The sequence below is a fragment of the Lissotriton helveticus genome, chromosome 7, assembly GCF_964261635.1.
Source record: "Lissotriton helveticus chromosome 7, aLisHel1.1, whole genome shotgun sequence".
NCBI lineage: Eukaryota > Metazoa > Chordata > Amphibia > Caudata > Salamandridae > Lissotriton > Lissotriton helveticus.
Window position 1 is genome coordinate 1,101,132,947 of NC_136068.1, and position 24,456 is coordinate 1,101,157,402.

Here is a 24,456-nt window from a genome sequence, read left to right on the forward strand (position 1 = left end):
ACACAGAATTGCTGGTTAAATTTGGCCATTCCACTGCCGAAATTAATCTGCAGTGGTTTTAAACATAGAGCCCTATTTAAAGACCACTGCACAGCAGTGCATACCTCTCTGTGCCCTTACATAATTATGTAAGAGCACTGCGGGTATGCACTGCACTGTAGTGCAGTGCAGTACAGTGCACAACCCTCAGTGCCCATACATAATTAGGTAAGGACAACTAGGGTTGTCCACTCCAGTTCATATCTCTCGGTGCCCTTACATAGTTATATCAAGGTGCCCTTACGTAATTATTAAAGGGCACCGAGGGGTATGCACTGCACATTGCGATGCCCACCCTGCTTCTTTGCTGAATTCTGAAGAATTTTAATGTAATTTCATAGATTTCTGTGGAATGAAACTCTGTCCATTCTGCCCACCCCTAATCCAGAGTGCTCTATTGCTCTGTGCATGACAGAAAGACTTGCTCACTTGAGGATAGAGGACTGGAAGGAGGGCACAGCCAAAGTCCATGCCCCGCCTCAAGAGACTGCTGCATAAGGCCAAAGTGTCAAAACTATAGTCAGAAGATCATCGGACGGCTTTGTTCGCATATGGTTTGAGTGCAGATGTATGTTGGAGGAGGTGAACAGGGGGATCTGGATTCTTTGTCAGCCTAAAGCATGCAGTTTGCATGTTTTGTCTGTGTGATACAGGTACAGGGAAATGTGTGTTTCAATAAACATTAAGATTAGACATTTAAGTGAGATGTAGTGGATACTTAAGTTAATTTTGATAAATGCAGTTACAAGGGACCCCTGTTTTCAATCTTGTTAGATGGTTTATGTCATTCTTTCTACATCAGTGGCCTTATTCCATTTTGGGTTCGATTTTAAATCACATCACCCATATCGACAGCAAAATACATTCATTTCCGGTATAACATTTCAGCCAAAGGTCAGCAGACTTTGACACAGGACACTAAAAGTGAATGGTTAATTGTGGGAGAAATATCTTACTTTCCCTCACCAGAAGAAACAAAAACCCTACAAAATCACCTCCGAGCATAGGCACTTATATCGCTAATGAGGTGTCTGTCAGAAGGTAGAGAGACAGCACCCTACCATTCCCCTATCTGATAATTCTGAATACAATTGTACATTGTACATTCTTTAGGCTGCAATGAATAGTCAAAAAAATATTCTCTAAGGGGCTGATTCACAGAACTAATCTGAGACAAAATCCTAAACTTACTACTTTTGGTATTCACAGAAGACATTTAGTAGTAGTAAAGTTAGGATTTTGTCTTAAATTAGGATTTTGTCTTAAATTAGGATTTTGTCTTAAATTAAACTGAAGTCAAATTTAAGTTCTCACTAGGTGTTTCCAAAGAGAGCCAGAAACAGGTTTCCCAGATATTTTATTTACATAATTTGCTTGATGATCATTATTAGACACAACTTTTGGTTATTGTTCTCTTACTGTGTCCTTACCAATCTTAGATATGCTGGTCCCATCGCTGTAATTAGGATCTGGTCTTTGTTGGTGATATAGCAGGTCATATACAGATGTGGGTCATAGGAATGATGTTGACCTAATGCTGCCAACGTGTTTATTTATAAGGTCTGAGAAGGGAGAAGTTCAGGTCAGTTGTCTGTTTTCATTAAAAAAAGAGCTATGTGGAGATCTATATGTATTTTAGATAATTATGCAAATGCCTACTGCCAAACAAAGGGGTCGGAAGAACATTCCCAGCGCCAAGCCCTCCCAAAACAAGACACAAATATTGTTTTAGAAAGAGGGCAGGGGTGAGCTTTGTCTTCATCAGCATTTTTCGTGCTTCTATCTCTTGTTGCTTTTTAAAAGCCTCATTCTTAAACTTGTTTTAATTCCCTACTGGTATCTCTAACGTATTATTCACCAGTTGTGACTCTTACTCATTCAAAGCCTTTGTTCAGTACAAGTGTTGTGCCTGGTAAGTATTAAGGCTTATTCTGTTGTAGGTGATATAATTAGTAGATTGTGAAACAGGAACAGCCCAAAAGCATGCCTCAAGCTTCTACTTACCTCCATGTGTGTGGAGGTGATACTCCAAATCCACTTGTGCTGGGTGACTTTCAGTGAAGGAAAGACTGACTGTGTACAGAATAGTTTTGGACTCAAGATGCGCATCAGCGGAGAACAAGATGCATGGCAGTATGCTGACAATTGATGGAGCGAGGTTAAGAATGATATTTTGTTCTGACTCGCAAATTTAAACTTCCATAATACTATAACCGTATTAATAAGTTTGTGAATGAAATGTACTAATCAATTTAGTTTAAAAATGCATTACACGACACAAGGGACTAATATATGTGCTTTATGTTGCAAATGCAAGTACGTGAAAAATAATAAAACTAACTTTGTCTATTGTCTTTGTCAGTATTAATGCGGCTGTTTAATTAATGGCATGTGCTTATTTGTGTGTGCTTATGTTATGTTATGTCTTTTCGTCTTTATGTGGCATAAGTTTGAGGAGGAATCCTGCGGCCTAAAAGAAGAAAGTAAATATAAATGCTGCTTTATGTGCTCTGCTAGGTAACATAAATTAATGGGTTAATAATTAGCAATGGGGGTGGGTAACAAAATAGATCTCAATTCTTTAATTAATTATTGTCTTGTGTTTGTTTGAATACTAGTTTCCTAAGGAGAGGCTTAAGGCCTAGCGTTTAAAAGATGGTGTTTCAAGTCCTGTCCGGAGAAAGCAAGAGCCTTGCATGGAAACTTTTATCACGTTGAAAAAATATTTGCAAACTCAAATGAAAATTGTATTATACGTGCTCTTGGAAGGACTGATACAAGGACAGGAACCGGCAAAGTTCGCCAAGCTAAGGAAGTCAGGGCCTGTGACTTATAAAATGTTTCATTTTAAGGAAGCTGCGTGACTTGAGAATAAGAGACAATGGACTCTAAGAAAAGTCTGATCTAGGTTTTGAGAAAAGTGATGACACCATATGAGCTGACATCAGTCAGCCAATTAGGACACTGGATGGCAGAGAAAAATATACTTTTTAGTGAGATTAGCTAGGCAGAAAGGTATAAAAATTGTCCCCATGGGCAGGAGGGCGCTTCTCGCTTTCCGATTCCAGAAGGGCGTGACGTGCTGAAGGACTTGTTGGCGCACGTAAGGATAATAGACTAAATGACTATTTCTATTTAGGTGGAACGAGTTTTAGACAGGGAAAATAGAACTTAGGTGATGGAAACTGTTTATTATACTTAAATCATGCTGACTGATTTATGCTTTGAATTGCCAGTCTAATATGTCTTTTCTCAATAAAAGCTGCTAATAAATTGCTAATAAAATAAGATTTAATCAAAAATGCTCTTTCTTTGAATAAATAGTTTATAAATAAGATTTTGAAATGACAAGCTGGTCTTGTTTATTCATGGTCTTGTTACCATCAGTTGATCCATTTGCCTTAGTGACTAATTATAAATGTTTTACAAACCATGGTAAGAAACGTTATACTGCAGTTGTATATAAATGTGTAAATAGTATTGTGAATAGATCTGATTAATTAGGTCACATGATTCAGTCGCTCAAAAATTGTCTCGTAGGTTTATGGGCCTTGGTAAGTGATTCTTGATTAATGGTGAGTATTGTGGAGTTAGGTAGCGTTGGTGAGACAGTTTTTCATTAGGAGCGCTGCATCACAATGAACAATGTTTCCCCTCAGGCCACAAACTCTTGCATGTCCGAGCGAGATGGTGGCCATGTTGGAATTAATGGCAAGGCCCGGACGCCAATATTATGCATATCCTCTTTATTGTCAACTCACAGCAGCAACTTCAACAAACACTAGAACTTAAATAAGAATCTCTTTGAACATCCTAATCCACTATATAATCCTCTGCGAAGCAGCCATCTTCCTTCTTTGTTGAAGCTCACTTATAAGTACAACATGATTTTATTCTTATAATTGTGTATGATAGATCAGGGTAATTCATTTAGAGTGTGAGATGGGGTAGCTGAGAGTATGAGATGAAATGTTTTACTGAATGAATCTATGCATTGTATGGTTCGCATGAGGGGTTTTCTTAGTAATTAACTGGTAGGGTAATTCAATGCGGTATGCATTTCAGCAGCCAGATTTTGATTAAAATAATATTTTCAAGAGGGGGTTTTTAGGCATAAATCGATTTAAAAGCCGATATAGGTGTGGAGTTAGTTTGGGTGGTTATGTTTGGCGTGTTTGACACTATCTAGTTACAGCGTGTGACGGGTTAGGGCAACAACCAGCATCTTGCTGCGCGACTTCAAGCTTGTGCACCTTGGTGTTATGTTGATTAGATAGGCGCGTGCAGGCATGTGTAAGTCATATTCACAAATGCAGTTGGATTTGAGATAGGCCACGCGACTTGGAATATTTAGAGTTAGGCATGTGAGGGGTGTGCTCTCCATGCCGGCATACACATTTTAGGTTAAGGATATTGCATGCACAAAGCGCATAAAAGCATTTTGCTAGGGTCTGAAAGTTTATAAGAATAAAGATCCGTAGGCTTACCTTAGTTAGATGATGGTGCTGCATTCCTATTCATAATCATGCGCACAGACAGACAGGACGAGTCAGGCAGGTTTCTTAGATTCAGAGGCTTGCTGTACAAAGGCCGGCCATTTTTGAATGGGAATCTAAGATTTAGAATGAAGAGGATATATGGCAGCCATTTTTTGGGAAGAAATAATAGGTAATTTTTCTAGTCAGTTACTTCACTTTGGGAGTCATTGGGATGGAGAAGGACCGCCAACGCCGGCCCGGTGGTGGCGGTCCTTTCCACTGCGGACGCAAATTTCCCATCGCCAGATTACGATGGCGGTGGGATCCAGACCGTGACCACGGTGGACGCAAAGACTGTCCACCCGGGAACCGCCACAGGCAATCGTTCCGATTGTCTGCATCCATAAAATGGAGGCAGTGCCTAGCAGGCACCGTCCTCCAAATTACGATGCGCTCCTCTACCAGCCTTTCCGCGGCGGGTAAACCGCCGCTGAAAGGGTGGTAGAGATTGGCTTTGGGGGCCCAGTGCGGGCCCCAATGTTGGGGGTGGGAGTTGTTGGTGCACTGGGGGGTACCCATGGTACCCCCGACATTTCACTGCACCAAGAGGCAGGCACCGCATGGTACCCGCCACGTAGTGCAGTGAAATGCACAACATGCCTTTTTTTTTACTGCTGCAATGTTAAAGATGCAGGATGCGACCGCCATGGTGGCGGTCCCATCCTGATTTGGTGTGCGGAACCGCTGCAGGTATTGCGGATGGTCCCGGTCTCCACCACCATGGTGGTCGGACTCCTGTCCGTCCGCCATAGTAATCAGCCCCTTTGTGAGGCAGTTGACAAAGGGAATACTGGAATTTGGGACTCTCCGAAGTAAGAGTCCGTCTGCCATCGTAATCGGCCCCTTGGTGAGGCAGTTGACAAAGAGAATACTGGAATTTGGGGTTCTCCGAAGTAAGGGAAAGTTCTGTCAGAAGAAATTAACAGTTTCACTGCCTCAGCTCTAGCTGGCCAGTATGTGACAAGGGAATATTAAGCCAGTCAGCTGAGGTAGATGAAAGAAAACATGTCAGTCAGTAGTGTGCAGTTAAAGTGTCAAAGCTGAGTTATTAATGATGCTCAGGAAGAACTTGTCTCCAGTTTTCACCAAAGAAAATTAATGAATTCACAAATACCAGTTGCATGCTAAGTTATAAAAATATATACAGGCTTTCTGAAGTGTTCAACATTCATAAGAGAGAGACATGACATCTGCAGTATTCAATGCAGGTTGATGTTCGAGTTCATTCAGATTGCAGAAGAAGTGAATATTTTGATGCTTATTTCACTAAAAACAAATCAACATTTACATAAGCAATCGCAGATCAGAAGCAGAAGATCAAATGCAAATGGCATTGGTTAGACGAGCACAAGTTCAAACTGAAAGGTCACTAAAGAGTAAAAACATAGGTCAGAGGTCAGCACAAATGCACATAAAGTAAACTAATGTCATTGATGAAACAGAATGTGGAAGCCAAAACCAAAAGAATCAAAGTCCAGAAATGTGGCAAGTACGAGGTGACAGGAAAATAATTGGTAAAGACAGTGTGTGGTGGGATAGACCTGGGAGGGACGCATCTGGGAGCCCAGGGAGGAGCTGGCACAGCACTGATGGCATTGTCATCTTGAAGGTAATTGAGAGGCACAGGCAGCATGCTCCCATCACTTCAGACCCCAGAAAGATGCTGAGAATGGATTAATGGGAACTAGGAGCAACTTGCGTTGCATTTATGGCCCCCTGAGCTCTCCTGGCAGGTACCAGGCATGAGGGGATAGCACGGAGGCTTAGGAGTATCGACAGGGGGCCTGAGGGCAAAGTCAGGAGGCCTAAGAGCACAGAAGGGAGGCATGAGGAGGCAGACAGGAGGCATGCCACAGACAGGAGGCGTGAGGAAACAAACAAGAGGCCTGAGGACACAGACAGGAGGCAAGAACAGATAGTCAGGAGGCAAGGACACAGGCAGTAGGCAAAAACAGACAGAAAGCATGAGGACAGTCAAGATGCAAAAATACACAGACAGGAGGCATGAGGACACAGTCAGGAGGCAAGAACACAAATTGGAGGCAAGAACACACAGACAGGAGACATGAGAATGCAAAGTCTGGAGTTAGGAAGGAGCAGACAGGAGACGTACACAAAACACAGGACAGAGTTAAAAAGGAGCAAGCCAGATGAAGATTACCTGGTACCATCAGACTGGAGGCAATAATGTGAAAAACAGAAAAAACTAGACAGTAGATGCATACCTCTCTGTCATTGCACCCACTATCTGAAACAACATTCCTGAATCCATCAGGTCCTCACAAGCCCTACTCAGGAACGCGCTAAAGACACACCTATTCTGAGAGCACTACACCACAGAGCAGTAATAGTTCATTTATCCGAGAGCCCAGTGTCCCTCCAATCAGTTGTTTATACTGCATGGGTCTCTGCTGTGGAGTGGACACGACTATATATATGATTCTAATACCTTCATCAGCTTCATCCAATTATTTTTAGGGAGAAAATTGGAAGTACTCCCAAGGATAGGCGCACAGCCCCTCACCCTTCCAAAAAAAGTAACATAATAGGGAGCCACAGCCAACGCCTAATAGCTCAAGAAAGCTGTGGATCAAAACAGGTTGGAAACCATTGCCTTGGGGGATTTTATATTTCACACACATTCTATCAGGAACCTCTTTCACCTCAATGGGTTTGGGCACGGCATGTAGCAGAATATGTGGAGTACTGGAATATGCGGGAAATGCCTAAAGAGGTCAGGGCAAGACTTCGGTCTGAGTGTCCGAGGCGTCATTCACCAATAAGGTGGCTTGTGCACCCGAGCTAGACTCTAACAGCCTGATTCATGTACGGGCCGTTTTGCGTGTCCCTAATAGCGAGTAATAGCGACTCGCTATTGAGGAAACGCAAAACGGCATTCATGTACTTTTCGGGGGAAAAATAGCGACTCGCACGCGGGCGCTAAATCCGTTAGCGACCAACAAAATTCGCAGAAAAATCGCTATTCCCGGCTACCTGCGTCGGGATAGCGACTCGCAATCCCGTGCGATCGGGATAGCGACTCGCAATCCCGTGCGATCGGGATAGCGACTCGCAATCCCGTGCGATCGGGATAGCGACTCGCATTCTCGCGCGATCGGGAAAACGGGAAGTTGCTTTCCGAGCACAGTGATGACATCACAACCAGGAAGCAGGCAGTTCCCACCCCCAAACACCACAGCGAGGCAAACCTCCGAGGGAGCAAGTCGGAAGCAGACGCTAAAACAGCGATAGCGACTTCTCTACCGACTGAAATAGCGACATATCCACTGCCATGTCTGAGGAAGCTCTCCCTGGCCCCAGCAACAGCGCAGGACGAAAGCGAAAGCTCAAGTTCTCAGAGCAGGAGCTCGAGAACCTCATTGAAGGGGTGGTGGCCAGCCATGACCGGCTCTTTGGGGCCAACTCCAGAAAGGTCCCAGAGCAAGACAAGCGGAGGATCTGGCTGGGTATAGCTGCCAGCGTGAACTCGGTGGGTGTGGCCGATAGGTCATTGGAGGAGCTAAAGAAGCGCTGGTACGACCTCCGAGGTCGTGCCAAGGAGAGGGTGGCGGAGCGCCTTGGAGAGGCATCGGGCACTGGAGGTGGCGGACCGACAGTCCCACCCAACACACCTCTGGAGGACCAGGTCGAGGACACCCTTGAGAGGGAGGCGTGCGTTGGCGTGACCCCTCTGGACTCCTCCCGCCCCACCCAAGACACCCAAGGTAAGTGGCATGCGACTGCGACCCTGTCCCCTATGACCGTCCCTGACCAAATAGGCTCACTTATTGGCCCTTAGTCATGCCTTTGTTGCGCATCAGGGAATGCCCTGAAGCATTGTGGGAGATGTAGTATGTCCACAATGTAGTAGTACCCCAATGCAGCCAGACAGGTCCCAAATTACGCAAATCCACTGCCATCCAGGGAATGTCACCCAGCATGCATGTAACATCAGCACGTCTGACAGTCACATGCAACTAATGAGTATCCACTTACCCTCACAGGTGGCGCAGACAGCAGTGACAGCGAGAGGCTGCTGATAGATGAGGAGGCCCAGGAGGAGGAATCACAACCAGAAAGCCAGGCACCAGCCCCTGCCGCTCAAACAACACCAGCAGCCAGGCCCCCCACCAACGTTGTGGCCCCTGCATCTAGCATCCCACCCGCAGCCAAGGCCAGGCCCCCCACCGTAGCTGCATCTGGATCTGCCGCACCACCCGCAGCCAAGGCCAGGCCCCCCACCGTAGCTGCATCTGGATCTGCCGCACCACCCGCAGCCAAGGCCAGGCCCCCCACCGTAGCTGCATCTGGATCTGCCGCACCACCCGCAGCCAGAGCCAGGCACCCCACAAATGTGCCCCCAGTCCCTGCCGCACCAGCAACGCCTGCTGCAACACCACCTGCAGCTGGTGCCAATAGATCTGGGCCTGCGACAGCGGCAACACCGCGGGCAATCAGCAGGAGGGGCAATGGACATCGCTATGCCTGCATGAGCGTTGAGAGACGCATGCTCCGTATCCACCAGCGCCAGTCACAGCAGCAAGGTGCCATCCAGCTCCAGCTGCACAAAATTAGGCGCAATGTGGCGGGAGTTGGAGAGCGCATGGACCGCATGACGGCGGCCATGGGCCGCATGACTGCAGCCAAGGAGGAGAACACTGCTGCGCTGCTCAAGCACCGCAGTGTAGCGAGCCGGCGCCACCACCAGCTGATGAGCCGGCTGTCGGCCTATAGCAGGTCGAATTATGTGGCAGCAAATGCCACCACCCAGTTGTCGCGGCGCTCTCTCACCCAGCAGCACCAACTAGTGCAGTGCTGTGAGGACATCACCAGGGTGCTGGAGCACCTAACCACCGCCGTAACGGCACTACACACACCTGCGCTACCGGCCACTGTAGGGGGCGACGATGCCAGTGAGGGTGCCTCCAGCGTGAGCAGCCAATCGGCCACACTGGTCCCGCCACCTAGGCGCAGCACCAGGGCAACGCCTGGTACAGGAGCCCAGGAAGAGGAAGAGCCTCAGAGGCGCTTGGGCATTACGCGCAGGAGGCGCCATTGACACTGTCTGCATAACACTGGCACAGGCTGACGCTAAGCCTGCCAAGTACATGCACACTGCAGTATGACGCAATACTGGTATTTGTAAATAGTTGGACTGATTACCTTTTTGTTGTGAATGAAACAAATATTTTTTTTTTGCTGCACACATTAGCCTTGTGTAATCATTACATTTTGCATGCAATTGTGATATGTGGGGTGGGGGAAGAGGGTGGGCTAGAAATTGTTCACTGTGATGTGGTTGTGACGTCTGTGGCCTTCAGCTGGGTTCTCCCCGCGTGCATGGTGCACATGTGCTGGTGGCCGGTCGTCCCCTTCAGATTCACTGCCTGAGATGTCAACAGGTATCCGGCGCTTGGTTGCAATGTTATGGAGCATTGCACAGACAGCCACAATGCGGCAGCACGCAGCAGGACTGTAATACATGGCCCCACCTGTCTTGTGCAGTATACGGAACCTGCTCTTGAGCAGGCCAAATGTCCTTTCTATACAGTTCCTTGTCCGGATGTGCGCAACGTTGTAGCGCCGTTGCTGAGGTGTGGCAGGGTTGAGGTAAGGGGTCAGGAGGTATTCCCGTAGGGCGTAGCCACTGTCACCTGAATGAGAGGAGCAGATGTTGATTGCCTGTGCAGCGCAGTGACTTCATTGCAATGTGACATTGTCGACAAAGTGTACTTACCAAGTAGGTGTCCTTCCCCAAACTCTCCTCTGAGCAGTCGTGTGTGGAGTCCACTGTGCCTGAAGATAAAGGAATCATGGGTACTCCCTGGGTACTGTGCGACAATGTCAGTGATGATGGTCTTGGCATTGCAGACCATCTGTATGTTGAGGGAGTGGTAGGACTTCCGGTTGCGGTACATATACTACGTGGCAGCTGGTGGGCAGATGGCGACGTGGGTACAGTCGATGCAGCCGAGGACATGGGGAAAATGGGCTACATTGTAAAATTGTAGTTTTGTCAGGTCCAATTCCTGTTGGCTCGTGGGAAATGTGATGTGGCGGTGGAGCTGGGTGAGCATGGCGTCAACAAAAGTGTGGAGGCAGCGTGACATGGTGGGCTGGGATATCCCCCTAGCAGCCGCTACTATGCCCTGGAAACTGCCGGAGGCCAGGAGGTGCAGGCTGCACAATACCTGCACATGTGTAGGCACAGAATTGTTTCGCCTTGTTGGGTGCTGCATGAGGGGGTCAAGTTCTTGTATCAGCCAGGTGATCATTTCCCCATTCAGCCTGTATTTGGCATAAATCTGTTCTCTGGTTTGGCCCAGCAAGGTGACCCGCTGCCGGTAAATCCTTTCCTGCCTCATGCGTCTCCTCCGTGCTGCTCGCTGTAGCCTTCGCCGCCTCACCACCATGTACATTCCTGGCATTGTGGAACGCCTAATGCTGCTGCTGAATGTCCTTATGTGTGATTGGTCAGGCCTGGACCTGTTGGTGATTGGCCAACTGTTTTTCAAATTTTACTTAATCATGGCTTTTATGGTTACCACCTGCTTTGAGTTGTCCTTAATTTGCGCCGCGCAAAAATGCGATTTTGGGGTTTTCCGCTATTGTTTCTTTTTCATGAATGCCGATTGAGAATAAATTGCGTTTCGCTATTCATTTCGCAGATTCCGTGGTTGGTCGCTATTTCCGTATCGCTAATGCGCGACTACCGGGACTCTGCGACTATTATAGCGTAATCGCTATTTAAATCGCTATTCTGTGTTTGCGAATTCGCTATTTTGTACTTGAATGCCGATTCCGTGTTTTGCACCCGCAATTGCATTTTCGCAGCCATTGCGGGCGCAATTTCGCTTCATGAATCAGGCTGTAAGATGTTGGCATTCCTGAACAATTCAGAAAGAAATCCTGGAAGGGTTCACGATAAGGGTTTGAAAGGATGTCAGGATCGTTTACTAGATGTCTTTGGGCCTATTACAAAGATCTTTGATATGTGTGAGGAGGCATTTTACAGGAGACTGCTGTGGATGTTTTGGAGCAGCTTTGTGCACGGAGCGCAGGAAAAGTCACCTTATGAAAGTAGATCCGAATTTGGCTGAGCTCGGTGGTAAGGACTTGGCTCAGGAGGCAAAGGCCGGTTGTTTGGAGACAAGTTCGGAAAGCAGATGGTGAAGTATGCTGATGCATTTAATTCAATTCATAAAGTGCAGAAGGATATAAGGAAAGTTCTCAGATGGTGCAGGAGAATACAGGGTCAATTTCCCTACTATGGATTTGGAATCACGTGGACGTCTTTTTCGTGTGGGTTCAGGCCCTACGGACATCATGCCTCTGGCTTCTAGCCCCAGAGGAAAAGGGGAAGAGGATAAACCAGAGGAGACTGGAGGAGACAGGAGGACAAGGGGTCAACAAGGTATGTTGTTTGAAATATCCTTTGTGTATTCCTGTAAAACTGGGTGGCACACTCATCCATTTTTTTGACAACTGGAAAAGAGATTACAGCAGATCCGTGGGTGTTGCATAAGAACCTGGAGTGTGGAAAGAAAAGTTTAAAATCCATTTGAATTGATCCAAGTTACAAGGAACTTTTATTTTATTTTGGTTCATAGTACAAAAGAAGGAAGAGACCTGCTTCACAGGGGTTTATATAGTGGATTGGAATGTTCAAAGACATTCCTATTCTAAGTTGTAGTGTTTGTTGAACTTGCTGCTGTGAGTTCGCAATAAAGACAGAGGGGCAGATTTATGAAGGCCTTGCGCCGCCGGTGCGTCACTTTATTTGACGCAACGGCGGCGCAAACAATGCGGCCTATTTACAACGTGACGCATCTAGGAGATGCGTCACGTTGTAAAGCCCTGCGCCATCAGGAGGCGTTCCGGCGCAGGGTGGGCGTTCCGGGGCAGGTGCGCCGCGCAAAAGTGGCTGAGTGAAATCTATAAGATTTCACTCAGTCACTTTCAGGACAATGCTGCGTCAAAAGCCTGCGCCTGCTTGAAGCAGGCGTAGGTCTTGACGCAGCATTGTGGAGATGGGGCACCCCCGAGCCTTGCTGGAGCTGCGTCGCGCTTGTGACGCAGCTCCAGCAATGCGCCACCTTTTCGGCACAGATGCGTCACGCATCTGTGCCGTTTTTGCCCCATGGTGCGCCGCATTGTAAATGCGGCGCACCATGGGTGGCGGAGCAGCGGCGCAGGATGACTGGCGCATTCCTGGGGATGCGCCAGTCATCATAAATCTGCCCTAAGATGCGACACGCATCTGTTCATTCCTGCGCCATGGTGCGCCGCATTGTAAATGCGGCGCATCATGGGTGGCGCAAGGATGAACTTGCGTGCCGTATCTTTCCTGGCGCATCTCTGCCGATTTGCAGAGATGCGTCAGGCAACGTAAATCTGCCTCTATATGCATAATATTAGCCTCTGTGTCTTTAATAAAATCATGATTTTCTATCCACCCATGCTGTGCAAAATCAAAACTAATGGGTATGACTTTCTGTGTGGCTCACGTCATCTTTTGCCAGAAAATCATAATATAGTCCTGTTGCAGCTAGGAACTGGCTACATGGATTGAGAATGTTCCCACAGGGACTAATTTCTCTTCAAAGGATTGTTTGAAATTGACAACTGCATTACAGAGAGTACGATGAAGTTGAGGTGCTGATGAAAATTAATCCTAAACTATTCTTTTGAACATTTGTCAAAATATTTAGTCAGGAGTGCTGCTAGAGTCTCATCAAAAAGTGTAGTGTGGATCAATGGAAGAACTGCACTAAATCAATTTCTGAGTTTTGTTTTGAACATTCCTTGTCATATTTTATAAATATGGTACCACAATATCATTGTCAGTTTCAACCTTCCTTGTCATATTCTGTAAGTATACTTATATAATATAATGCTACCATATTATCATATAAGTATGGTGCCATGATATCATCATCTAATATACACATCAGCTCTAAAATATAGTTTAGAAACGATCACCCAACTAAAGTAAGTACTAAACAATTTTCACACAAGGGACAAATCTTTTGTAAACGGTATTTAGAATATGATATTTATGTCAGACAAAACTTCTGCATATGATATTCTGAAATACAACCATTGTATCAAACATCTCATTATAAATGTCACAATTTAACCTGGTAAGATTTGTGGCACATGACATCAAGGAAGAGAAAAAGCAAACAAACAAAACTGGCAGTCACCACATTTTCATCAAACTTGGTTTATTCAAATCATTTTAAAAAATAACAGAGCAATAGAAACTGTACAAATTCGAAATCGAAAGCAAAATTTAAGAATAAATAGAAAAACAGTACCTTAGGACACTGTCAGTCCTTCCTAAAAGGTGCAGGAAGTCTGTTCAACAAGAACTGGATTAAGTTCTCAATGTACATTAAAGCCAAGTGCACCATCAGTCTGTGAAAGAATGCTCCAACTGGCTTGGATTGGAAATATGAAATGTATGAACACCATTTTTGCCAATTAAAGACCTTATGAACAAGATACGTTTTATGTAAGAAGACAAAACAGTATACATTTGGGGCCACAAATTATGGATTGCTAGTCTGCCTTCTTTATAAGGGAACAAGAATGGATTTTTGGCTCAGTTTAGTAAAAACTGTGAGAGATGAGTAAATTCTCTGCTGGTCATTATTGTACTGATAAAGATCACAGTCCTGTCCTTTAATAGTATCAATATGATTGTGCCCCATTAAGTCATTTACCTTTCTGCTTTAAGTATGAAGATAGAGAGAAGTTATCAAATCAGAATTGAATTTAGCAGAATGTATAATGATCTGAGGCCATCAATGTTGTTTTTCAGTGAAATTCAAGAGCACTGTTCCAGGATCCTTATGCTGTGTAGTAAACGTAGCTGGGGAAATGGGTCTTTTCTCCATTTTACCTACCACTATTAACAACTAGTGGATCCAGCTGTACTTCAATATCTCAAGTGAACATGTCACGCTGTTGATGCTGTATACATATTTGTATCCATATTTCTGGTCACCTTTTACCATAACTTTGTATGTTTATCTGAAAATTACTCTGCAGCCACAGAAATGCCCCATTCAGAACCACAAATACTATAGAAAATGCACTACCCAGTTTGGGCATAACTGGGATTGATGGAGGCTCATTTCCAGAGGACGCTGTACATTCACATGGGATTTAAGGAGAAGAGATGGCTGATTGTGCGCTTGACAGAGTTCAAAGAGAAAATCCTGGGAGAATCAGCACTTTAATAATTCCTCCAAAAATGCATATTTCATTAGCAAATTCCAGATCTTTAACTTTACAAATTGGTGAATTTTGTATCCCTTTGTAGGGATAATTTGTGGTACTTGCATGAATTTGTTTTAGAAAGATTTATTATCATTATTTTGACCGATATGTAATTCTTGATAGAATACATATGTCATTTATTTCTAAACCAACTGTTAGAGTTTTTGATATTTTGTATAAATATTTCAAGACGATTTGAGTGGCTTTTGTGCACTTTAGTGGATATTTGGGATCAACACTGGAAACATTCCTAGCAAATCATTGAAACTCCTCGTCATTCAATGAGAATTCAACAATGTGGGATTAGGGAAGAGGGTTTAAAGAAACACTGGAGGCCATGGGCCATTATCATGCTGTCAAAGAACCCCACCAAACCTGAACTGATGGTATTTTAAAAGGTGTGGATAACTGTGGCCATGAGATGAATGCCCCTGCCTAATTCCAGTGGAAATATCAGCCAGCATTCTACTTCAATAATAAAAATGTGATACCTCAGCTCCCAAAGCAGAGTAAATATTAATTACTTTTTAGGCACCAAGGTTTTTAATGCTGTTGAAACATCTTGCAATCATCCCCCATTGCTTGTCCCTTTCAGCTTTATTACTTGTTTTTATAAAGTGCTATTATCTATTATTGGCGCCAAAGAGCGTTCAGCATGAAAAGTTCAAATACTACAAGTATTGTGCAGCACACACTGTGAACTGAATCTGTGGAAAGTGACTTTTCACCCAACTGGCCTTGCATAGAAATGGCCTGTTGGGGATTCATCTGATTTTCTCTATATAAGAGTCAAATACTGACCAAAATGCACATCTACCCAATCGAAATGCAGAAACTATCAGCCCACCCTCAAGCTCATCTAAGGCCCTATCTCCTCATACATGGTTCATGCCTCATCTTTTTTTAACCTTTAGGGTGTTGCTAACCTGGTTCAAGGTAGTTTCTCCTCAACCACTCTTCAAATGCAATGCACGTTTGGAAACAGTGTGCACTTAGTTGATTGGACATACAGTCCTCAGACTCACAAACCAAATATTAAGGCATGTGGGCAGTCATTAAAGAGACTGACATGCAGAAACCACATTTTAACAGAACCTCCATAGCCTTACAAAAAGATAAAATCTACAACATGCTTTTGGGTTGCATAGAAGTTGACAGCTCTTGCAAACTACACTCACATGCTGCTTGGACTCACAAGCATGTGCAGCTCAACAAAGTGCCTTTGGTCAAAAAGCACCCTCATAATCAGTAGGGCGGTGCAGAATGTCCAACTATGGCTATAATGTGTTGGAGTCCTGCCTTCCCAGTTGGGAATAATTTCATTTCAGCGTTGATGGGTGCAGTTGTCCGTTTTTTTCTGTGTAGCTGGCGAAAGGTGTGTGCGTGATTTCTAATCCATTGCTTTAATTATAAGCGGATTGCATATATGGATACCTGCAATTGAAGTTCCTCCTTGCAGAATAGTCTTTTCCCCAAAAAATCTTGCAGAGTTTTTCCTTCCTTTAAAAGAACAAACAAACCACAAAAAAATGTGTTGTGCTCAACAGCACGTTTCCATGTAGGAAAAGAAAGGTCCTTTGGTTTGTTAATGGGAATGACAAGATCCCAAATTCACGATGGTTAAAGGCCTATCTGTGAGCCAATTTGACGATCCTTACTCCAGCATGTTTTTTGCAGACACCTCGGTTTCAGGACCCCCCATTAGATCTGGTAATCCTTTCATGGTTAACACCTTGCAAGTACAGGAAACCCACAGTGGGTAGGATATTGTTCCAATATACAGCACGATTCCTGTTGATCCCCAGTTCAATGCTTTCGAACCCTGCCGTCTTTTCCATATTGACTAGGGCCGCTTCCTTGGGGCTGATTGAATCGAAGGCGCTGACCGACATTTGGTGCCTTCCTCAGGTTTCCAGGATGGTTGATGGGAAAGCTGATGGCGGATGAGTCAGATACTGCTGCGGCTGGTCCTGCTGGGAAAAGGGAACAACAGATAAACATGGCTATTCTCTCCATGCATGTAGCCGATACAATAATTGTCCTTGTAGTAACTTAGGGCCTCCGAAAACCATGCATTTTTATTCCATTTAGAATTTTGTGAATCCATTTAACGTCAGCAATGTTTATGCCTATTATCTAATGTCGTATGGAAATAAACATCTATCCTATTTATTTACATAGCCCTAAATAAACATCACATTTCTTATCTAGAATATTTACTCATATTTTATGAAGCAACGCTCTTTTCAGAGCATGGAAAGTTATATAAGAAGCAATATTTATATAGAATTAAGAATGTGCGTGCATGTGTGCGTGCATACAAATATTCAGACAACCAGAGTGCGATATGTTATTTTTTTTTAGCTTTTTGAGTGTGGTGAGGAGCTATGACTCAGGAAAGGCGAAGCTTTGTGTGGGTCATCAGTCTCCCCCTCCCCCCCCTCAAACTCCCCCCCCCACCCCCGCTCCCTCAACAAAGTTAAGAAATAACATATTGCACTTGGCACCTTGTATCTATGATATTTTTCATGTTTTTTTTTAACAAATTCTAAAAGTAGAATGCAAGGGTTCAAATTCGTGATCTGAGGTAAAACAATCACCCTGAAGCTGCCTTTTGTGCAGGCAATCTATGAGGCAATAAATAGGGTTCTTCTCATATCAATTTCACTGTACTTTGCTCATAATGTGGTCATGCACCCTAATGTATCCTCTGGCAACATACTATGTATGTATTTATTATCGCTTATGCATGACCAATATCTCTGATTGATCTCCAAAGGTGTAATGTTAGTCACTATTTAGTTACTGGAACAGACCTATTTCCTGGGACTAAGCAGTGGCGTAACGATAATTGAGGGGGCCCCCCTGCAAGGTACAGAGAGGGGCCCCCTCGGGACTCTATCAGGATCTCCCCCGCCGAAGTGCAGTGCTGAGGGGGCCTCCTGGAGCTTGTGGGCCCCCCGCACTGCGGGGGATGCGGGGGCCTGTGTTACGCCCCTGGTTGCTTGTCCAGAGTATTTGTGTACGTTGAAGCAAGACTTCACCATGGCTCCTTGTACAGCATGCTGACAACTTGGGGAGTGCTTTGTAAAAATAAATGCAGCTATTCGCTCTCACTCTTGCACAAGAGTGTTAGGTCGGTTTACAAAGGATCATTACAGCTTCCTTAGATGTAGGGATTGACTAGGTCTTGCCAAGATGTAATGCATTCAATGTGTATTGCACGTTAACAATGCCTTTCAATCTCTGGAACTCATTTAACTTTTAGTCTAAAGAATGATCAGAAGCGTTGGGGCACTGTTTGATCTGGTAACTCCATAAAAAGTGGAGGACATCAGGTAACTCCATAAAAAGTGGAGGACATCAGAAACCATGTCAGGCTAGTTCTTGACATTTTTGTAACTGTTGAGTAAGGCTCACTCTGGCATTTCCCAGACAAGCTGGAGGTTGCTTTCTGAGCAGGATGGACAGCCATGAGACAGCTATGCCCCTCTTCTAATCACAGCCTCTTACACTGTGAGGCTGCTTAGAATATTTTTCCCTATGGCTAATTTTGGTTTTCAGCCCGGCCTGGATTAGAACAAATTTATTTACTTTACTTTGCCAAACCTCAATGCTAAAATATCTTAAAGAGATAATTCTGGAATATATCAGTACTATCCATTGGTAGCCCAGATGGTTGAAAGATATGTGAATCAAAACAATTGAGATGTAGCATTTTCATTCAAAAGCAGGTCTAGTTGTGTGCGCAGTATTTTGTCTGTATGGTATTGAATTGCCCGGAACACGTTACCTAGACTAAGAATAAGTGCCCTGGGATTCATTTGTCACCACCACCACTTGCTCTACTTTAGAGGTATGCAAACATAAAAACTTATAGCATATTCAGGATTTAAAAAAAGGTACAGGACACAATATTGTGTTTGATTTACAACAAAAAACGTTTTTAAGTCTTACAATTGTGGTATAGAAACAATATAAATTTCTTATGTCTCAAAATTATTGCAGATGACGCAGTGCTCACAGTGAACAAATATTTATAAAACATGGAACAAGACTCTGAACAGAACCTAGGGTTGCATACACATTTTTGGGAAATAAACTAAAGTAGAGATCCTATCTGCACATATACAGTATCTCCTAGGGAACCCTGTAATTCTCGAAAGCAATGTAGGGATGGGATGTCGACTTTTCGACCCGTGACAATTTTTCGGGTCTCATCTGGACATGTCTTCCATCTAAAGTTCCCTCAAACTTAAATCTTGGGACCTTCAATAAATCCTCCATTCAACATTACAGATAGAGAAATTCTAAAAAAGGACCAACAATGTACTTTGGGCCGCTGTATTTCCTTAAGGGTCCTGCCTGTAATTCCAAACTAATCAGAGTAGATACACCATTCCAATATGTGTCAGTCAAGCTGCCACCATGTTTCCATAAGGCTCTCTTTAAATGTTGAATATATCAGTGATCAATTAAGTTTGCACACCTCTAAACTATAGGAAGAGGTGGTGATAAATGAGTCCCACAGGACAATTGTTTTGAAAATGTATGTTTGTGCCAAGCAGCAAACCATGGCTTTCTGACTTGTAATACCATTTATATAAAGCTTTTTTTTTAACCTCTTGCGAGTTACAAAGCACTACAACTGGCAGCAGCCCACTTCTATGGAATCTCCTACAGATTCACTGTTAAGTAGGGAAGTGTGTAGGTTCAGGAAGTACTATTTTCCTTGTGGGAGTTAAACTTTAACACAAGGCGGTCTTCCAAGGGACCCTTCCCAGTGATTGTTTAATCAAATCATTTTCTCTGTTTGCCACTCAGCACAGCAGCGTCGGTCACCTGCTGCGGGAGAAATGGCGCACTTTGGATAATCACGTACAAACTAAATAACGTAGAGTGAATAAGAAAATCCGGCAAAGCACACTACCATTAACTTGTTATTTTATTAGCGCAGCTGCTATACAGGGACCAAACCATTTCTGGGCACTGTAGCCTGGGACAATCTAGATTTATGCGGGTTCGGGGAGATTGATATTTGTAAAATAGTTTAAGTTACAGGTGCAAACGCCAGTTGTCTGTTGTGTGGATTGTTATAAGAACCTGCTCAGCGCAAGCGGGGGTGGTGCGTCGTGTTTTTGCAGAATGGCAGCTGCTCTCTTGTAGCGTGAATGTGTAAGGAAGCGATCGCCATTGTTGCTCTTAGCCCAGCTCCCCAAAAGAAAGTTGAGAATCTAATTTTTTAATATTTTGGTTTCCACATAGTTTATCGGTTTAATTAGAGTTCATTATTAAGCATGTAGCATTCCCTCTGGCATCTGTCTTGGCCCGGGAGCAAAGAAGTACAGAAGCGAGAAAGCTGGAAAACAACACATTCACTTTCATGGAGTGCTCAACACAAAAGAAAGCGGTGATAAAGTAGTCATGTTCTATAGGAGGGACAAACACGAGTGACAAGTTGGGACATAAATAAGAAGCAGGCAAATGCGCGACAGGAAAGCAACAAATTAGTGCACGCAGGCCTGGAGGCAGGCAGACAGCAGCAGCCCTGCCCCGCCGGTCGGTGACAGAGACGGAGTGACTCTGAGTGACTTACTTCGGTCTTCGGACTCGGATTCGGAAATCGGACAGGGCAGCTGAGCGTGGGCGGGCCTGGCCGCCTGGCTGCTTTGTCTTGGACTTGGAAGGCAGTTAAGTTCGTCGTTTTCGTTGTTCTTCTGTTCGCTTCTTCTTTGGCTATGCGCGCCTCCTGCCGCACCCCTGATGCCACGCAGAGGTGCTTACTGCTTATTGGCCCGCATGATGTTGTGCGTGCCCTGGGGCTGCCTGGCATTGCTCACCACCACTCAGCAGCAGCCAGCCCTGCTGCCCACGCCCCCCACGCACGCGGCACGCGCATACGCGGCGGCGGAAGTGCGGAACGGAAAGTGGAAGAATAAAGGCCTGTCCCGCGGCCCGCCGCCATTTCATAGAATCTGGCGGGCTTAGACTAAGATAACAAAAAGTGCCTTACTTACACTGTGTAAGGCACTTTTTGTTATCTTAGTCTAAGCCCGCCTGATTCTATGAAATGGCGGCGGGCCGCGGGACAGGCCTTTATTCTTTCACTTTCCCGGCCGGGGCCCCCCGACCGCACCATTTATAAGACTCCCAGGGGCCCCGGCCGGGGCCCCGCCCGCACCATTTCAAAATTCAAATACTCACTGGAGGGTCCCCTGCCGGCCGGAGCCAGCGCTGCGCACCATAAGCCTCAGCCTGTATATACTGAGTGACGTCGTGAGGAGGGGCCCGGCCGGGGCCCCCAGGAGCGCGAGGCCCCCCGCGACGCGGGGTCTGCGGGGGCTTGTGTTACGCCCCTGGGACTAAGACTCAATGCAATTTTTGACCCAGACGCAAGCACAACAAAACTGACTCCTTTTTAGGTCGAGCCTTGAGTCAGCATGCATGTGCTGCTCTGCATGACTTTATGTATCTATAATATCATGGAGAAGTGTGGCTCACTGGTTAGAGGAGGCAGACCTGGAAGCAGAGGTCAGCCCGGGACCAGGGTTCAATTCCCGGCTCGGCGGGGTCTTGAGTCCTAAAAATGTCCATGGACTCGACAATTCTCGCTCCGGTGCCTACTCGATTCATGGGTTCACACTCTGCGACTCTGGGCAATAGCTTGCTTAATCTCCACAACGGCCCCTCGCGGTGGGATGCCTGGCTTTCACCTTGCGGATACCCTGCCGGGGTTATCTCACAGGGGAATACCAGGACGGGTTCCCTAAGCAAGCGCTTAGAAACCGCTCGGTGATTTGCGCTATATAAATTCCTGTACATATGGGCTTTAACCAAGCCCATCGACCGCCGCCTGCTCTCTGCTGTGCCAATCAGAAATGCTGGCCCCCTATTAGTGGACTGCTTTCCAAACTCCCTGCCCTGGGTGCTTGGGTGATGCCGAGGCAATTTCACTCGGAGAACATTTTTGTTGGCCATCCACTCTATTCAAATGCTTCTTTTTGTTAAAGCATGTGATAGCCCTTCCTCCCACTTACTTCACTGTATGGATCACATGTCAAGGTAACTTCTGGGTGGGACATCTGAGCATTAGATATATTTCATTATGCTATGCTGCTGTGGGGTGCCGAAGACTGCTCACTGGCAACCTGTTGTTTATGACTTTTCTTTGTGCCACTGCGTGCTCGCTGACAGATGCTGCTGTGGCTTCTGCCTTGTTACGACCGATATTTTCTTCCCACCCAACACCAACATGTCAGTCTGCCACAGAGGCACTTCCCTGTGGCGCTCTGCTGCTCAAACGGAGAGTGTGAACCGAAAACAAGAGCTTGAGAAGGAGGGGCTGGGACAAGGCGGGGACTAGAGGCAGTCATTCAGAGCTAGCGTTCTATTGGGTGCATCGCTTATGTAATGCGTCCCGCCTCCCGTCATACTCAAACACACAAAGTTGTAGCAGTACCACATTTTTCCTCATTTGTAGTAAAAATTCCCCCAACACTGCAGAGCTTGTCCAACCTTTTCTACATTTGCCATGTTAACTTAACAGTGTTTTCTGCAGCGCTCTATGGCTATTAGTAAGGCTTTGCAGCGCCCTAGTCTCAAGCATTCTGTAAAAAACCAGTGTCCATTTCCTGTTTCTTTCTAGTAGGTTCGTCAGTAGTATGGGAGAGGTTACTGCTTCGTGTATATGTTTGGTTGTAATCGTTGTGCGGTGTGTTGGACTGGAGATATCTGTACCAACCGGAAAGTGATTCAGAGCCCAGTAGACCAACAATAGTAGCATTTTCAATCCCACATCTGCATGACCAGACTACATCGTCAAACACATATTTCTGTTCTTGAACTGAGACCTGACCAGAGCTGTGCCTCGGACTTTGTAGTTCCTGTGCTGAGAAGCTTTAGTAGAGCTGCGTGACGCCCTGCCCAGGGTTAGAAATTCAGGAATGCTGAAGACCAGGCCCGTACCTCACTGGCAGAGTTATGTGATGTTCTTGTCCTGAATAGCTGAGGGTGTTTGAGGTGCCTATCCTCAGAATTAGGAGGTGCAAAATTCCCAGCAAGGGAATTGTGTGTGTTATTGGTCATGGTTGAGATGCAGTGGCAGATCCCTAAAAATAAATGTACTCCTTGTTTAGAGTGAACACAGTGTGTGTGGGTCCAAATGCTAAAATATCTAGATTATTCCAGGTCCAGATTTGCTGCATTTCTTGTAAAAGTACAGAAAGATAATGACAGGAATGATATAGATGAGAACTGAGGGGCATAAATAGAGTTATTTTTAGTTCTGAGGTCTGTGCAGAAGTAGCACTACATGTTGGAATAGGGGTGCAGTGACTTGGTGGGCCCATTTGTCAGCTGCTGATCAGTAAGTTATGGCTTCATGCTCATGACTTATGGTTCTCATCAGTGATTTATGGCTATGATTTGAATTAATAAACTGCTAGTAGAGGTGAATTGGTTGGAGGAATGTTGGACGAGTATCATGATTGCGCACGTTTTTCAGACTAAGCATGTTGTAATAACAATCTGATAAGCCACCTCTCCGAACAATAAAACTAGGGCGAAGTGTTAGCACCATGTAGTACAGATGTGGCAGTGACTGCATGCATCTCGAAAACCAGTCTCCTAGCCGACTGAATCCTTTTTCAAACAGTTCACTTTGCAGGGAAAATTGATCCATGAAAAAAGGGAGATATCTCTTGGGATTCACTTCTCATTTCTGTGAATTGAAAAAAAGCCCTGGCATTGCTGTGACTGTCTCTGTCTGTCTTAGTTGGTCTTGCAGCGGCTAAGCATTTAGGGCACAGGAAGAAAGGTAAATGGTTCTTTATTTGCTCCATTCACCACCACAATGTCCAGTCAGCTGAAGGCAGCCGTAGAACCTTACAACAATACAGTACAGAACATTCCAATTGTAACAGAATTGCGGCGCCGTGGGTTGTACCAATTAAATTAGATATAACAGGTATGTTCCCATTTTTGTTTTTCTTAGTACTCTGTACTCAGACGAAAAAGGTCTCCAACCCCCTACCTGCATACTGGTTGTGAGGAAGCCTGACTTTTGCTATTGGAAGCATCACTTTCCCATGGGGTCGACTGTTGGAGGGTTGTATCCCATTGGTCATGATCCTGTGGTCAGATGTGCTTTCCAGGTGAAGCGGTCTTGTGACATTGTTTTTCGGGCGAGGAAGCTGATAAAAGACACATAAAAAAGAGGGATAAGAAAATGCATTTGTTTCTTTTTTTCCATTTTCAATCTTTGTGTATATGACTTTGGCTGAGTAGGATCTCGATTCCAATGAGCAGGAGTAGCAGGAAACAGTTCAACATTTACCCAGAACCCATTTTGAATGACACGCAGTGGCTCAAATTTTTCATGGATTTAAATTTCGCTGATCAATTAAATGTGACTCCTGTTTAAAGAGATTATCCACCAGAGGCTCAGCAAGCTGTGACATATCAGCCAGATGGGAGGTACTGTTACTAACTGAGGGGCATATCAGCAAGGGCCGGCAATAATTATCGCTAAGCGCACTTAGCGTGAGGATAATTATTGCCGGCTATCACTGAATTTTATCGCTGAGATAGCGTG

General features: G+C 45.1%; 1 protein-coding gene across 2 annotated transcripts in view; it reads right to left on the reverse strand.

The window, feature by feature from the left end:
• Positions 1–13,787: 13,787 nt before the first annotated feature.
• KIF19 (kinesin family member 19) overlaps positions 13,788–24,456 on the reverse strand; it is a 425,797-nt gene continuing 415,128 nt past the window's right edge. The window contains exons 19-20 of one of the 2 annotated variants that reach the window (XM_078654238.1): positions 23,896–24,055; positions 13,788–16,834 (exon numbers count right to left, since the gene is read on the reverse strand). In XM_078654238.1, the coding sequence (XP_078510364.1) occupies positions 16,671–16,834; positions 23,896–24,055 (324 nt within the window). In that variant the 3' untranslated portion in view covers positions 13,788–16,670. Of the gene's footprint in view, positions 16,838–23,895; positions 24,056–24,456 lie in introns of both variants that reach the window. The other variant, XM_078654237.1, reaches the window with a different exon arrangement.